Below are 18271 nucleotides of genomic sequence, written 5' to 3'. Positions count from 1 at the left end.
TTATCATGCAATTTGATTTCACTATTGTGTATTGCCGGAATGACTGTTCAGTTTATTTGTCCTGGGTAAATTATTACAAATCCCTGATACTGCATATAGTTATAGTAAAGTGAAAAATGACTTTGTTTACCTTCTGTTGCCTCCACGCTTCATATTTATTTTATACAGCTGCCAACAATTTTATATAACTTGCAAGGACGCTTTGGTGCTGAATTGTACGTTAGTTCTAAAACAAAGCTGTTTTGCTTTAGTGACCTTAAATAGACATGGCTCCTACACTCTATATGCTTTGTTATATGGTACATACTTTTGACCATTGTTCTCTATATGTTATGTTGTATATTACATACTTCTGACCAATGTACTCTATATACTATGTTATACGTTACATTTTTCTGACCACTGCTCTTTATATGCAATGTTGCAATGTTTCTTGACCAGGCTCAAAGGAAACAATTTGCTCCTCTCAGCTCAGTTTAACTGACACCAATTACCTTTTTTGCTATCTGTAGGGGTGACATTCTTCCCAATGGCCAGCAATGTAACAGGCATTCTTCTCATTGACCACCACACTAATGTACTGTAAACTGTGGATATAGTAATTATAGTAGAGGTTTTCCTGAAGACCTGAAAATTATTTCAAGGGGTTCCCCCATATTAAAAAGGTCAAAAACACTGCTAGGCTGTATATTACATACTCCTAGGCCAATGTTCCCTGTACATTCTGTTGTATGTTATATAGCTCTGATCCATGCACTGTGTACAGTGTGCTGTACATTACATAGTCCCGGCCAATGTTCTCTGTATATTCTGTTGTATGTTACATAGCTCTGATACATGCACTGTGTACAGTGTGCTGTACATTACATAGTCCCGGCCAATGTTATCTGTATATTCTGTTGTATGGTACATAGCTCTGATCCATGCACTGTGTACAGTGTGCTGCACATTACATACTCCTAGGCCAATGTTCCCTGTACATTCTGTTGTATGTTATATAGCTCTGATCCATGCACTGTGTACAGTGTGCTATACATTACATAGTCCCGGCCAATGTTCTCTGTATACTCTGTTGTATGTTACATAGCTCTGATCTATGCACTCTCTACAGTGTGCTGTACATTACATAGTCCCGGCCAATGTTCCCTGTATATTCTGTTGTATGTTACATAGCTCTGATACATGCACTGTGTACAGTGTGCTGTACATTACATAGTCCTGGCCAATGTTTTCAGCAACTACTATAGATTGCTTTAGGAAAAAGCTGGATGATTTCTAGGAGCACAGAATATAACTCGGTATTAAGGCTTTAAAGTATAAATAACAATATTCCTTGATCCAGGGAACATCCGGTTGCCCCATGGAATCAGGAAGGAATTTATTTCCTTGTTGTACCAGGTTTTTTTTGCCTTCCTCTGGACCAACTATGTCCATAGGGTTTTATATCTTGGATATGTTTATTTCCCTAGACGTTAAACTTGATGGACTTATGTCTTTTTTCAACCCAACCTACTATGTAACCATGTTGTCCTCTCCTCCTGTATCACTGTCTGTATTAGTCTGTCATTTGCAATCCCTATTTAATGTACAGCGCTGCGTAATATGTTGGCGCTATATAAATTGTGTTTATTATTAATAATAACTATCAAATGCCACACATCTAGACAGCTAAAAGGTCATTGGTGCCATCCTATGGCTCTACCAGAACATGGAACTATGCAGGCACCATAGGATAGGAGGTTAACCAACCAAAGTTCAAGGAACCTCTAACAATCACTGGAGGAACCCTAGGATGCCACAGAAGCTTGTTGAAGGACAGGACTAGATCATGCTGGATTTACTCCAGCCAAGTAATGAAACTGTACATGAAATGGTGCAGCTTTTGATACACATTGTGGGTGGTCAAAGAGTCTGCTAGTGGGGGCTTTTAAAATGCAAACAACTACATTTTTCACAAGGGACATGTTCCTAGAGATCTTTCTATCACCCTTTCCTTCCCTATCACCATTGCCCTTGGTGGCAATGCCATTTTTCGGGCTTTGCAATTACCTTACGAAAGCTGCAATGTAAATTTGCAAAAATTTGAAAATTGGTCTATCTTTCATGAACACTTCTTACACTTGCAATTTTTTTCTTTTTTGCAACAATTTTAAGGAAATCGCCACCCCATTCCTAGTATAGAGAACGCTTGGTGCGCTGGAGTGGATAAGTAGACGTCATTTAGTTCCTTGTGGAACACAAAGCACAGTCAATTATAGCCAGGGCAGCTCAAGTAGAAGTGAGTATAATGCGTCCCTGTTAATCTGCAACAAATGAAAAGTCTGGCTATGGCTTCATTTTGACCGAAAGTATTTTCAAATATTTCGATTTTGATATCTGAAAAACTTTTAAAGTTTTAAAATGTTTTGATAGTACAGAGCTAAAGTTATTCACATGAAGTCTTATGATGGGATGATAACTTCTTTTATATATATTCATTATTATTATTAATATAATACCGGGTGATTCTGCCAAGAAGAACACTGTAACATGCTGGCAAGGGACAAGCTTTTCTACTCTAGGTTGTGGCTGCTTTAAAACTAAAACACCTAACATACCTTGCATTGTTTAACCTGAAATGCCTTTAAACTGAAAGTTCAATCAGTCTTTAAAGTATACTCTTTTCTGAATAGCATCTGAACTGACCATAGTCCTCCTGTCATACATGTGGGTAAGAAAGGTTAACTTACAAAAAAAACTTTGCATTCCACATTTTATCTCATGGACAATTACCCGTGTCAGATGTCGCCCTTTGCCATTGAATTAGGAGGATCTTTCTGCAAGTCATTTCTTGCACACCATGGCCATTTCCTAAGGGCTAACTTTCGGAGGTGATGTTATTCTCATGCTTCTAATACTTCGAGTATTACTTGGAGATTGTTGGAGATTCACTAGGAATGAATTACCCTAGAAATGTTTTTCAGCCAGGGTTCCTTCAATTGTTTTTAGGGGTTACTCGAGCAATGAGCACTTTGTGTCTCTTGAGTCAGACTAAAGCTACGTACACACGGCAGATTTTTATCGCCTGATAATCGGCATCGGCCAATTATCGGGCGAAAATCTGCCGTGTGTACAGTCGGGGTCGTCCATCATCCGGACGACCGACCTGCCGGATCCACGGACGATGGACGACAGCCGATCGTAATGAAAGACATTACATAGTCCTGGCCAATGTTATCTGTATACTCTGTTGTATGTTACATAGCTCTGATCTATGCACTCTGTACAGTGTGCTGTACATTACATAGTCAGTCCCGGCCAATGTTCTCTGTATATTCTGTTGTATGTTACATAGCTATGATCCATGAACCTAGTACAGTGTGCTGTACATTACATAGTCCCGGCCTTTGCACATTATATGCTATGCTCCACATTACATATTCATGACCCCTGCTAACTTTACAAAATGCTGTATATTGCATATTCCTGACCCCTGCATTATATATATTGTGTTGCCGATATCGGTTTTCACCCTGCACTATAAACATGATATTGTACATTACATACTTATGACCACTTCAGGCTTAAAGATCTGTTGAACATTATAAAGTCCTGACTCCTTGCACTATACGTCTTGAACATTGCTTAGCCCTGACAGCTGTACTTTCTACATTTTACTGTCCATTACATATTCCCAACCAATGTGTTATTGTTTTAACAGTTGCTGGTTAGTAGTCATCAACAGTTTTATTGAAGTCATCCTTTAAAGAAGCCTGGGGCAATGTTTTGGTTTCATGTCTATATTCTATGTGAAGAAATACTTGGGTAATGGAAAGGTTATAATTAAAAAAAAGATCCTTTGTTTTCAAGTTTATGTCTGTGAAACTTTTGCTTGTGGCACAGTGGTTAAGGAGTGCTTTGTATTTACAAGGATTTCTGCATAGCTTGTGTGTAATGTACGAGGCAAGTAGGCTCAGGCTAATACTTCTCATTATTGGCATGTCAGTGTCCCCTGGGTCTGCTTCTCTGTATAGCGTCACATTCTACAGCTAGCCTGGAGGGTCTGAGCACCTGCCATGGCAAAAAGTTATTATTCTTTTGAATATGAGGGGGGTCATACGTTTCATTTTGCTGATGCCCAATTTAGAAAGCTATTTTTTCTTTAGCAGTGGTCGCCAACCTTTTTGGACCTATGGACCACTAAATGCACGGCCTCCAGACTGTGCATTTGCGGGGAGCTGTGTGTCAGTCAAAGGGGAAGAAACTTCCCCAAGAGTAACGTCATGATACCAGAACCCCCCAACTCTCCAATCGCCGGTCTGAGCTTGCGATGGGAGAGTGGGTGGGTTGTGTTCAGTACCTGCCCACCACCGAGCCTAAAATCTGTTCGGGAGACATGGTCTGCGGCTCTGGGCGGAGTGCCCCCCCAGAAGGGTTCTGTGCCTTACCCCGCTGGGAGGCACACCGGCTAGAGCCGCAGACCACCAAAATTTTCTCGCCAACCACCGGTTAGTGACCGCTGTTATAGAGTATTAGTTATTATAGTTGGATTATGCTGCTGATTGCAGAATGCTCTATACTTCTGCTGTGGAATGATTGTTCTGCTGCTGACATCTAGAGGCTGAACATTTCATTACTATTACATTGCAACTTCTATAGCAGGAATGTCAAACTCAAATACACAGAGGGCCAAAATAAAAACTTAGACAAAGTCACGGGCCAAACTTGAAGTTTATTAAAAAAATTGAGGAAGTTTTTCCTTCTCATTAGATATAAAACCTTTTCATATGGAAACAAAGGTTTTGCTTAACATTTCATCTGGAACAAGCTTATAATAGAGAAATAGCACCGCTACTACAATTCCCTGTGTCTATAAAACAGTCCAATGCGGGGCCACGCATAGGCAAAGAAGCCGCTGCTCTATAGAAGTGAGTGATCCTGGGAATTATAGTAGTGGCACTATTTCAATGCAGCGGTGGGCCAGCTGCAAAAAAATCCTTTTGGGGGCCAGATTCAGCCCCCGGGCCAGAGTTTGACACCCCAGTTCTAAAGAGATTTTGAAGGCCCCGACATGGAAATACAACTAAATTGTGCTAACAACCTTCATTTTATATACTTTTACAGCCGTTGTGCAAGCCTTAACATGGCAGTACAATTCAATAGGTACCAACAAAAATCCAGTGTTCTTACGAATCCGCAGTCATTTACACATATGGTCAGATGTGTCCCTCTCTCCTTCTTCAATGTAAGTATTTGTGAGATAATTTGTGTTGAGCAGTGTGATTCTTCTCAGAAGCTACAAAAAGAAAAAGCTTATACATTTCTATACAAACTTTAGTATCAATCACAGCAAGCAGGGTATAGTATTATAAAGAGGGAAAAAGGGTGCAAGATTTTATTTGGCCTTTATTGTCTACATATTTTCACAATTTTCTATTTATTGCCTACAAAGCATTACAATTTCTCGTTTATTGCACACATTTTATCATGTTTGCTCATTTGTTCAAGCTATTAATAAATGCCTATTTGTTGCCCACAAATTAGCACAATTGCACAAATTGCATTTGTTGCCTATGTACTATCACAACTGGCTGTCTGTTGACTGACTCTATATATTGTATTTTATTGCTTATTAAAGGATTTGTAGGTTCAGGATTTTCACTTTTTTGCTTTGTTGTTTTGTTTTGTCCTTTCTGTTTTAGAACATAATAAAAATTTCTAATCCCCTATCCCAGCATGCAGCTATATCTTTATTGTTCACAACAGTGCACCATGTGCATTTGCTTTCTATTTTCTTTTGCACTTTGTCATTGTTTCCAACACTATGCAATTTATTCAACATTATATGTACAGAATACAAATCTTCACTATTTTCCCTATAATAGTATTCAATAATTTTTATAATTACTGAAAATTGTATTCATGTACAGGAGGAGTGTGGTCGGTAAGGCATATTGCACTACATCCGGCTGAGCACTAATGCTTAGGGAAGGGGGGAGCAATGGATTATCATTAAATATATAATTAATATTATAATTATTAAATACTAATTATAGATTAATGTTTATTATTTATTAAACTACTAAAAGTTCAGTTAAACTTCTAAAATGTACTAATCAGTATTCTTACAAGTCTATATGAGTACGGTGATGTTGAGTACCGTATTTGACACTCTTTTTGTTGGAACAAATATTGGTGTTTCAGAACAGGTTTGTAGAGAGCTACTACTTTTTCCATGTTCAAAGTATTGATACACAAAAGTTTAAAAACTACTAACATGCAATTCACATGCTTAAAGAGGAACTGAACTGAAAAGTGCTTAAAACTACATTAAAAATACACTTACCTTCAATCCTGCAGGGCAGTCTGATCCATCCAGAGGTATCTTTCATCGTGTCCCACGTTGTCCCGGCATCCGTCTCCGAGCCAGCGGGCCGGGGGGCACCATCTTCGCCTCTTCTTCCTGGTGACGTAGGTTGGAAAAGAAACTTTCTCTTTTTCTCAGGCATGTGCAGAAGAAGCACCCAAGTGACGTGGGTATCCCGGGAGGCTTTGCACTCCCGTTCATTCTCGATTGCCCAGGCGATCGAGAATTAGGGGGCGATGCACTTACTTACAACCTTAACAAACAGAATTTTTACTTTACTTAAAAGTGTTGTCTACCCTTTTATGTGAAGTGAAATTTCTGAGTTTAAGTATGCTTTAAATGATGATACATTTCAACATTCAGCTAAACCTTTGTATATTAGCACAGACTGAATCAGAATGAGGGTACAGACCATCCAAAGGCTGCAAAAAACAAACTGTTAATGCAAGTAAAAAAATGAGTAATGAGTAAAATTCTGACATATCTCAAATACAGGAACAGTATTAAAAAATAAAAATGATCCACCCATTACATAGGTACATCTTGATGTTTAAGTCTTGTTCACGTGATCACTGTATTTTACAACAAATATAAGACTCTCGGTCAGGGTTACATGATTGTGTCTTCTCCGAGTTGGCATCTTAGTCCAGGAGGAAAAAGCTGACATTGAATGATGCTGAGACTGGACGATTTCTTAACAATTATAGCTTATTTTCTCTAGATGAAAAATAGATGAAGCATTTGGCAGGGGGAGTTCTGTGAGTTGTATGGACCAACACCTAACTTGAGATTTATGATTGGGATAGTCACCACATTGAACTTCTTATGGAGAAGTTTGAGTTCTGTGAGAGGTAATAAATACCTGGAATACATATACAGCTCAAATTCAGAGTTCTGATCTGAGTCATGCCTTTGGAAGTTTGTGCCTATTGTGCCAAAAGAAATTTGGGAGGTTAAGTACTGATGTTGGTTTAGAAGATCTGGCTTGAAATCCTTATTCTAATTTCCTCCAAAGATGTTCAGTAGGGTTGAATTCCTCTTATCCAAACTCGGTTTGTCTAAAACATCTATGCGGGTGGTAGCACTAACGTACATTTTTAATGGAAACCCCTGAATTTAGTATTTAGGGAGGGGTGTCTGCATGGTTTTGTCTATATAATTAGGTAAATGGCTAGGTGATCTTTAGCGTTTGTGTAGAACTTGTATACTTGAATATTTATTGTGAGTTTTTTTTTGGAGGTTTCATTTTTCTAAACAGGAGATTCCAAGGCTTTTAGAAGAACTCTTTCTGCATCTTCTGCAATATCTTTAAGGAAGTTATAAAGCATCAAGTATGTTGTGCCAAATGAGATGCCACCTGCTGCCATTGTACCAACCACAGGTATATTACTAGCTAAATATTCAATGAACATGAGTACCCCAGTTGCTCCTCTGGTTAATAACGTGGTGACAAGCTCTTTGTTGATCTCTTTTACCACTATTGGTGACTTGATCACAGACTTCAACTCATTAACATCTTTATTAAATTTGTTGGCCAAATTTTCAAGAGACTTTTGATCTAAGCCAAACGCATTCCGATATTCTATCATTTGCGCCACCAAGATTCCAACATCGCAAGCCACTGACAGCCCTGGAATAGGGATGGCTGCTACACCGCATGAGAGAGTTGCCCACTTCCAGATCTGCTTTTTTAGGGCATGTCTTTTCTTTTCTAGAACTGGGAGAGAAATATTGGGCAAAGACAACATGAAGACATGTCGCTTGTGACTTGGAAGTTCCTGTTCTAGAATCTCTTGCATTTGATTAAAGTCATATTTGTTGAGGTCCAGACAGGAGAGTAGAAACACCTTAGGATCTTGGATTCCTCCCTTATGTAGGCTTTTAATGCAGTCATCTCGAATCTCACTCAATAACTTGTCTTCGTTATATGACTTTTTCCGACGTTGTTGGGCACCATGCAAGTCTGAGTCTATTTTATTTCGTACAAAGTAAAAATTCTTTCCCATGGACTTGATCTCTTTAGCCAACAAAATATCATTATGTCGGAAGCGTTCTGATGACATGATTATAAAAAAGTCATATTGCTCAAATTTTACAGCTGCAAGGTATTCCTCTGGTTTGAAATTTGGGGTTCCAATTCCAGGTAGGTCCCAAATTCTCACATTATTGTACTGTGGATGTTTATAGGCTTTTGATTCCATAGTGGTTTCTGTGACTCCTGTTTTAGCAGAATCTTCATCTTCATCATTCAGGCCACGAATGACATTGACAAACGTAGATTTTCCTGATCCCGATTCTCCTGTCACTGCAATGTTTAATGGAGCATTTTCAATTTCATGTAGAGACTGCTTGATTTTTTCAGTTGCTTTACATAAGTCCCCTTCTTCTAAGGCTGTTTTGATTTCCTCCACCTCCCTATTTGAGATAATGTCATATGATTCCAAAGATTCAATTTCAAGAGGTTTCCTGTAGAAAAATAAAAATAATTTTTGCATAAGTTCTGGAACATGATGTTTAAAAAGAAGTCCTAGTCCCACTGTCCCTTGCAATAGAAGAAGACAAAGAATTAATGTTCCACTTTTAAAAATGTACAATCGGGCAGGGGCTTTATTGCAGAAAGGGACATGCCAGGCCTGTTCTGCGATAAATATTCTTACCTGTCTGAATGCCATCTCTTCTGCCAAAATTCTCAGCAAGCATAGTTCAAGAGGGCCTGCATCGTCTCGTCTTCCTTCTTCTTTCTGGCACAGATTGGAGACTAGGTGCCATCATCTTCTTGCTTCTTTTTACTTCACCAGATCTCGTACTGTGCAGGCGCAAGATTAGGTAATGTTTCTTCCCAAAAATGTAAAAAAAATTTGCCAACCTCACTGCGTATGCATATTATCGGGAAGAAGAGTAAACAAAACCTATTCATTTCTTTTTTTATATGGGTTTGCCACTTTTTCATATAATGTCAACATTTTGGTGTTAGATCAGCTTTAACAAAAAAAGAAAAACTCCATTTGCAGGATTATTAAAATAGATTTACTATGAACTGTTTGGCTTTCAGTTCCTTTTCATATCTCCTAAACTATTCTTTTAAAAAGTTGCCAGAAATGGTCTTTTACACAATTCAAGTTGAAATGCATACACACAAATTCATAAGAAACTCCTCCCACAGTACAGTTCTACTTGAGGTTTCAACTATAAAAGTGTGTCTGAAAGGAAATAACTTTAGCTGCACCTAACAGCTGTATTTCCAAGGGTAAATTCTACATTTATCATGTATTTGTAAAAAAAAATGTAGGATTAATTTAAAAAATGTAAATTATTTAAATATACTGAATTCCTTTTGTGCACAAAACAAATAAAATTATATATTTTATACATATTTACTTTTGTATTATTTATGTTTACTTTATACATAAAAGGATGACTAAGTTAACTTGGAACTTTTCTATTATAAATTAGCTATCCAAAATGTTTGACATGCCCTCCCTTGACTTTTCTCAACCTCCCTTTCCACTATGCACAACAAATTCCTGACAAAGAGCCTGTTTTTTTAACGCTCTGCAAGGGTAGAGAGGATACACATCCATCAGTGAAGCTGGGTGATCCAGAAAACCTGGAACTAAAATGTCACCAAAATTGAATAAACCTCTTTAAATAACAATACCAAATACAAATAAGAACCACAAAAACATAACATCAACAATAATATAACACAGTTACTTTGAAACCCTTCCTTACTCGTTGGTTGCTGGTCCTTGAAGGCCTTCCCCTACTAACCCTTAGGGATCTGTGCCACCATAATAATTATGCTTTCAGCCGCATCCTCATCCAGCTTGGGAACAATATCACAAATACTCGCAGACCCAACCCAGAAAGTATAGCTTTCCACCACAACATTCATGAGATTCCACACCAAAGATGGATCTCATACCCACTGATACCACTACCAAGGACCAACTTTCTTTGAGGACCCCACCGCAAGTCAACCTCCCAAAAAAAAAAATGGGCAACCTGCTGGAAAAATCTTTCCCTAAAGCTACGTACACACTTCCAATTATTATCGTTGGAAAACGAACGACGAACGATCCTGCACGATATCTACGAACGATCGTATAGCACCGATCCTGCACATAGAGATAACGACACGATCGTTCGTAGATATTGTACACACAATAGATACGATCGTTTAAGCGATAGAGGAACTATGTGCACGACAGGAAAGTGAACGAACGTTCGTTCATTACGCATGCTCAGCCCATGGACGATCAACGAACGACCGTACACACGAACGATGTTCAACGATCGTCGTCCAATCCGATCCGCCGGTCCGGTCGTTCGTTTCCAACGACTTTCCTCGTTCGTCGGCGTCGTTGGTTACTTTTTTACGAACGATTTTTTGCCCAATCGATCGTTCGTCGTTCGATTGGAACGATAAAAATTGGAAGTGTATACGCACCTTTACTCTCCCACAAACAATTGACCACCCCCTACTGTTCCTTAGCCTTGTTATACTTTAAATTAGTTGCCTTACTACTCCCCCCATAACTAACCCCTACATAACCCCACCCTACCCTATTTCCTTTTACTGCCTGTTCCCTGTTCCCCCCCCAGTCATGCATGCCTTCCACGATGTCTCCATGCTTCTTTCAGTCCAGGCCTGTCTGTCCTGCTCAAGAAGCAATATTTCTACTAAGAAGCATCAGTAGAAACGTGTGGACCCACGGGGGTGGGGGGTGGGGGGCATTCTACTTAGCTCTGTCTTGATATTCTAACATTCCAGGTCGATTTCTCATACACAAATGGACAATTGTTTACAAGTAGATCATGTGTATGAACCACCTATTCCATTGGATGTAGAATTTAGAAAAGTGTAAAAGCAACAACTAATGGCCTCCATATATAGTATAGAGGATGGCGTTCCAGAAACCAGCCCCCCGCCATGTGCACGTCACCAACGTAATGGTCGGGCCATGGCCAACATGTCAATCCAGGCAGGGGGATACCCAAAGGATTCGCCTGTCCAAGTGCTGAATGTGGGAGGAAAGTTAACTGTGCGGGCCGGGTTGTTGCCACCTGAACCATGCATCTGTGTGATGTTTGGGGAAATTTTATGCAGTTGATATTGAATTTATATTAATTCCACTATGGAAGCTAATGGGTGTGACCGTTTTACTGTTTCTAATTGAATAAACGTGTTCATAGATACGCTTTTTTCCAGCGTAAGAACATCCGCACAAGCACATGATAAGGTAGATAATGCCTAATGATAGGCAGTTGACATGATATTGGAGTTTGTGTATGGAACTGTTTGGGAGTTTCAATTCTGAATTAATAAAGATCCAATAACACTGCCCGCACTCCCTATAGGGGTACGTGCCATGAGTTTTGGTATCTTGTTCAGTATTAGGATGTGGGGTATAGTGGCTAAGAACCAATTAGTCTTTGAGAGAGCCTGACTTTCTATAAGTACCGTATTTTTGGCCATATAAGACGCACTTTTTCTTCCCCAAAACTTAGGGGGAAAAGTTAGTGCGTCCTATACGACAAATGTGTTAAAAAAATAATTAAAATATTATACTCACCCGATACCCGATCCTGCGTATGTTTCTGGCTGCAGCGTGTCTCTCTTCTCTCCTCTGCCAGCATCGTGTTTTCTCCTGTCTGTAAAGCAAAGCGAAAGAAGCCGGCACAGCGCCACCTGCTGTTCCCTGTCCTAACTGCCGTACAATAGAAAAAAAGCACAGAGAGATCAGAAGGGGAATTTGAATGACAGAGTGATCAGAAGGGGAGTTTGAATGACAGAGTGATCAGAAAGGGAATTTGAAAGGTACAGAGTGATCAGAAAGGGAATTTGAATGGCACATGAGTGATCAGACGGGGAATACCGGTATGAATGGCACATGAGTGATCAGAAGGGGAATAATCTTTCAGAAACTTTTTTTCTAGATTTTCCTCCTTTAAAATTGGGTGCGTCTTATATTCTGGAGCGTCTTATACGGCGAAAAATACGGTAATCATTAGGTTTGGTTCCTAGATAAGTTGAAATATGTGATCTGATGTGAGGATATTCCAATATTTAGATATTAGTTTTTGAATGTTTTGATGGTGTTGATTGTAGCATGTTATCTAACATTCCTATAGTATCACGCTACAATCAACACCATTAAAACATACCTTTTACTATTATATACTAGCCTTTATGCTCAATGTTAATGGGTGATCAAGTTTATTTTCTATCATTTACCCCTTCCAATCCCACTATTAGGTATACTCCTATAGTTATTATACTTCCGAATAATATAGAATACTATTATACCTACCCAAAATACAGTACGGTCATTTTTAAATACTGTGCTAGCAACATAATAATTACCTTAAGTTACTTGTTGACAAACACTTACTACATATACTTACCTTATCTTAAGTCCTTTCATTGGGTGGACACCCCAATCTTTTTCCTTCCACATGGGGGGGGGGGGTGTTTTCACAAAACCTCAGGGTTACTGTGTTTTTTTATAAGCTTCAAAAATACATACGTTGTCCGTCCAAGGAACATGTAAGTTGACATTTTATGTACTCACTTTGGATGTCATTTTTTGTAAAAAGATTCTTTTGCATGAATGTTTATATAGGTTATATATGATCAATTTATGTTATTACATTTTCAAAAAACTTCATTATATTAGGCTGTATAAGTCACTAATGGTTTCCAATTTTATGGTAAATGACTATCCTCAATTTGCTATTATTACTGGTTTTATTTTATACTATTTTGATCCTTCACATTTATATTTGCTGTCCTTTATACTTACATTACATTAATATGAATCGTTAATATGAATCTAGATACTGCCGAGTAATTGCAGATAACTTTGTTAAACGTAGCATTACCCCTGAAGAAACCCAAGCCGTGCAAAACGTGTCGGGTTTTCGACTTTACGTATGCGATACGAGTCACATTATGTTATATGTTCCATATAGAGGTTCATTGTCAAGCCCCCCTGTTGGGCCAATATTGCTGTACATCAGATATACTTTACAGCCATTTGAAGTACTGTTATGAGAGCTAATCATTAATACAATCGATCTTTTGCCTAATAAACCCTTTTTTATTGCGTATGTTCTGGCCTCTCCACCTATTACATTGGTGAACCTATTTAGGTGCAGAGGCTAACTCCTGTTAATTTAATGAACATAATCTACATCTTTGGTTTAATGGATACTGAGACAAGTGGGAATCTGTTTGCATTTCAACACATTTGTAACCGGGACACATATTTAAATGTGTTAGACATGAAGAAATGTTACTTTCTTAAATTTTAAGTTCTTTTTCTAGTGTCCTTTTAAGGAGATGAAAGTCATATTTTTCTAGTTCTAGACATGACACAACATATACACTTGGCAGTCCAATTCCACAGTCCGTAAGATTTTTGATACAGTTTACCCGAACATCTGTCAATATTCGTTCTTCATTAAAAGTCCTCTTTCTACGAAGCTTGCTTGCTTTTAAATCAGAGTCAATTTTGTTTCTCACATAGAAGAGTTTCTTCCCCATTGACCAGAGCTTCTTGGCCAATTCCAAATCATTTTGCCTAACTCTTTCAGATGCTATGATGATAAAGAAGTTGTATTTGTGGATATTTATCATTTTTAGATAGCTACCCAAATCAAAATCTAGGGTTCCTGAGCCAGGATGGTCCCAAAAGAAGATATTTTTATATTCGGGATGTTGATAGGCTGTTGGACATGTTGTGGTTTCTACCACTCCAGTTTTTGCAGCGCCATCTTTTTTATCATCATCAAGACCTCGAATGACGTTGACAAAAGTGGATTTTCCAGATCCAGATTCTCCAATTATTGCAATGTTCACTAAAGGATTTTCAGAGCAGTTCTTTCCCTGAGTGACCTTCGCAGCTGTGTCACATAATGTAGTTTTGTGCAATGCATTTATAATCTCTTGAAGTTCAATTTCAGAAACATTATTGCCTCTTTCTGCAGAATCCCTTTTCCTCAGTGCTTGTGCAATTTCCCTTACTTCCCCTTTAGAAAATGTATTAAATCCATGACCGGTCTGTATTCCCATACGTGGACTAGACTCCTGGGGAAAAGACACATCAACCATGATAGAACAGTATGGCCATATTAAAATATATCAGCACAGAAATATCCTTGTACATGTTCCCCATTTTATAAAATAGGTCAATTTAGGTCAGGTATAAAATGAAATTATGGATGTGTCATGTTCCATGAAAATTAGGACCTCTATCCTGACTATCTTTGTAAGTTTAGAAAGTCAAGATTGTTTACTTCTTCACTAGCCTATCAAAATGTGGCACCTCCTCCAAATGTGGAAGGCTTTAGTAGGAGTTTGTAGGTCTAGTATTTGGGTTTGGTGGAATTTGTCTTTAAAGTGAGATTTACACAATGGAAAAAAGGGATTTGGAACTTGTCAGGTTCCCCAAGGTATATGGCTGTCACTAGGTCAGAAACAGGGGTGTAGTCATAAAAAAAGAAGAGGGAGCACGGTATGTGCCTGCCCCCACTACACCCTCACCTATGTGTCACTCAAATGGAATGAAACTTCCCCCTGAGTGATGTCATGATACCAGAACTCGCCTGTTCAGACCTGCGATGGGAGAGTGTTCAGAGAGACAACCTGCCCACCTTCGTAAGCCTGTTGGTGTGCCCCCCCAGCGGGGTGCTTCCCCTAATCCTGCGGATGGGGGGGGGAGGCCGAACGGCCAGAGCCGTGGACCAAAGAATTGCTTGCAAAATAAGAGTCGGCACGGGTGCCCATTCCAAAAAAAATGTGCCTGGCCCACTACACCCCTGGTAGTAGACATCTAAACACTGAGGTAGACATATACACATATAATATGTATAATACAATCGGCACAATTTATTAAAGTTCTCCAAGGATGAAGTACTTTGCTATTTGCTGGCAAATGTTTTGAATCCTGAACCAGATCTATTCCAGGTTTTCTGGATCAACCAGCTTCACAGATGAAAGGGCATCCTCTCATGCCTTGAAGAGCTTTAACAAATCAGGCCCAATGTGAAGTTGGATTTAGAGAACATGTTTTACCTGGCATGCATAATCCTCTGCACAAAGTACATCTTGATGAATTTCACTGGAGAAAAACTGCTTTCTAAACTTCATAGAAGATCTGACAATGGAGAAATGTAGTCCAAAATGAGTTAAAGTGAACATATCAAGAAATCTTCTGCTGCTCTAGATGTCTAGATTTTTGAACCAAATAGCATGAAAACAGCAAGCCATCTCCAAGAACTTCCAACTACACTCAGATATGCCTTTCAGTCTTCTTTTTCAACTCATATGGGTGCCAATACCCATGGATCGACCATGGTCTGGGGCTGATATGCCTCTGCCACTATGCCAACAATCAGTCCAGTCCATTGTTTCTCTCCCATGTTTTGCCGCTAAGAAACCATAAATTCTCTTCTCATTGATCTTTACCTGGCGAGATGTCCCTAATTGGATACTCAATCAACCTCCTTTTTGTCAGACCCACCTCATTTACAGTTTTTAGGGCACCGAGTTTTTGGTGTTGTTATTTTGCATGTCCAGGTGATATACTTGCGTCTTTAGAGCTTTCCTTGCATCCTTTAACAACCCTTATTTTTAATTAGTCATCTGTTGCAATAGACAAGATTTCCACAACATCTCTTCCAACCAAATTTAATGTGGAAGGACTTGATTATCAGTGGCATGATCACTCTTACGAGAGTCAAATTCTTTCTTTATTTTGGGATAATTTAAACCTTCTTGGCCTCAGGTTCATTTCTTTAAACATATGTTTCATAGGCTAGTTGACCTCCATTATTTTACCACAATTTCTTGGACAGTATGTTTTTCTAATAGATAATAATACTTCATCTAAGAGTACCCAGTTCTTTGGGCCACCCCTCAACATTACAACACATAGAATGTTCCCCAGATAACTACAATCAGGATTCATCTTCTTACTTTCCAATTAAATCATTGAAATTGATACATCTTTTGTAAATCAATTACTTATAAAACAGATTTTCACTGATGCAGAAATAAATATCTACATAGCAACAACTGTCACATATACCGAGCTTGCTGACAATGCAAATCCTAAACTATAGGTCTAGTAAGATAGTCCTAAAAATGTGGAACATATTTATTCAGCTTGTTTGAGCATGAACTCAAAACATGAAAATGGAAAGTCTATGACAGTCAATGTCATTTTATTGGTAATAAAAGCCCGTGAAACTGATGTAAAATATTTATATTATTGTTATATGGAGTGGGATTAGCGCTTGCAGCTAGCACATGGGAAATACAGAGAATTAAACAGTAGATGTCCCTTTTAATTTGAACAGCATATATCGAAAACAAAACTAAAAAGACAGTTTACATCAGCTGAATAAACAGGGCGTAGAGTCCTCAAAGTCCACAGTATAATCCTAATTATAATCTGCAATAACATCAAGAGATTTTCATACAAAAGCAACGCAGCTTCTTACTCAGCTTCCCCATAGGTGTGTGAGCTACTATCAAAGATCTGTCTGGGGACCAAAATATCCAAGTTGGATCCCCAACAGACAGATCTTTGATAGTGGTTTATATTTTGCTATTCTTCAATTTTCTTTATAGGTCCTAACTTATTACATCACAGGACAGAATCTAGCCAGCCTTTAACCTCCCTAGAGGTAACCCCGAGTGTGACACGGGGTTACCGCTTTTACCAACTTTTTTCTACCCTGAGTCACACTCGGGGTATGTAATCCTATGGGAGGTAATAGTAAATAGAGCCTTGCCTGATCCGCCGGCATCCCGCGTCGTCCATCGCTACGATCTCTGTCTTCTTCTCTCTTCTTCCGGCCGGCTTCTGCATCTGATGAGTCACGGGGGAGTTTCCGGTGACGTCGGTGCGTGTGTACGTTGCCGGCAAGGCGGGGCGGGAAATTCAAAAATCCAATTTACAAAATAACTGTATTGAATGCAGTACATTGGATTTATATGTGTAAAAGCAGTACATTGTTTTCAAGAACATTTGTTTTACAGTATATATATTAGTATGAGTATAATATGTATTTTAAATTTTTTTAATATATAGATTTTTTAATTTATTCAATTTATTATTTTTACATGATTTTGTGTTTCAAACTTTATTATACTCATACTATTATACTATACTGTAAATAAATTTTCATGAAAAACAATGTACAGCTTTTTGACATATAAAACCAGAAAGAAATGAACCGCTAGGGAGGTTAAACTATTTCTAAGCCTCCAAGACCTCTACTTCCTTTTCTATTACAACTATTACAAAGTGTCAACAAAAGAATAATAATTAATTCATATACATGGGATTGTACCTGATATATTGTACACTAAACTACCCTTTTTTAACTTGAAGTTAATCCCATATATTTACTATACGTCAAAACAGATACAAAGCTTAGGACATATATGACACCAAATTGTTTAGTTTTACCACATGGTTTCTGGTTTACTTTTTCTTTTTTCTGAGTAATATCTATTGTTTATTTTGTCTATTATCTTTGAAAATGTATATCTTTTGTTTAACCACCTGAGCGATAACCCCGACCTTGGTTCGGGTTTAAAATAATTACAATTATCGATAACCCCGAACTTTTCCCACTGTATGAAAATACAGTGAGAAAAGTTCGGGTTTATCGATCACTTACCCGGTCCCACTGCGATCATCTAGCGTCGTGTTGCAGCGTCGTCCCCCAGCGTCGATCTCCAGCGTCGTCTTCCAGCGTCGGGTGCCCTCTCTGGGAAGAAGAAGCCGGCCGGCGGAGAAGAAGAAGCCGGCCGGCTTCTTCTCCCTCCGTAGCGTGTACGTCGGCGCGTGTGCGGGAAATTCAAATTGAAACTCATTCAAACACATTTTGTATTGGATTGAATACAAA

At 38.6% G+C, this 18271-nt stretch overlaps 1 protein-coding gene across 4 annotated transcripts in view; it reads right to left on the bottom strand.

Annotated features, from left to right (window-relative positions):
* Positions 1–4691: 4691 nt before the first annotated feature.
* Positions 4692–18271, bottom strand: part of LOC140340502 (interferon-gamma-inducible GTPase 10-like) — an 18216-nt gene continuing 4636 nt past the window's right edge. For 3 of the 4 annotated variants that reach the window (XM_072425756.1, XM_072425757.1, XM_072425755.1), the window contains exon 3: positions 4692–8812. In XM_072425756.1, coding sequence (XP_072281857.1) covers positions 7597–8812 — 1216 coding nt within the window. In that variant the 3' untranslated portion in view covers positions 4692–7596. Of the gene's footprint in view, positions 8813–13428; positions 14439–15425; positions 15508–18271 lie in introns of those variants that run through there. The other variant, XM_072425758.1, reaches the window with a different exon arrangement.

This window comes from Pyxicephalus adspersus, chromosome 11 (assembly GCF_032062135.1).
Source record: "Pyxicephalus adspersus chromosome 11, UCB_Pads_2.0, whole genome shotgun sequence".
Lineage (NCBI taxonomy): Eukaryota > Metazoa > Chordata > Amphibia > Anura > Pyxicephalidae > Pyxicephalus > Pyxicephalus adspersus.
The sequence above is the reverse complement of the archived record's forward strand: the minus strand, read 5'-3'. Positions and strand labels throughout refer to the sequence as shown.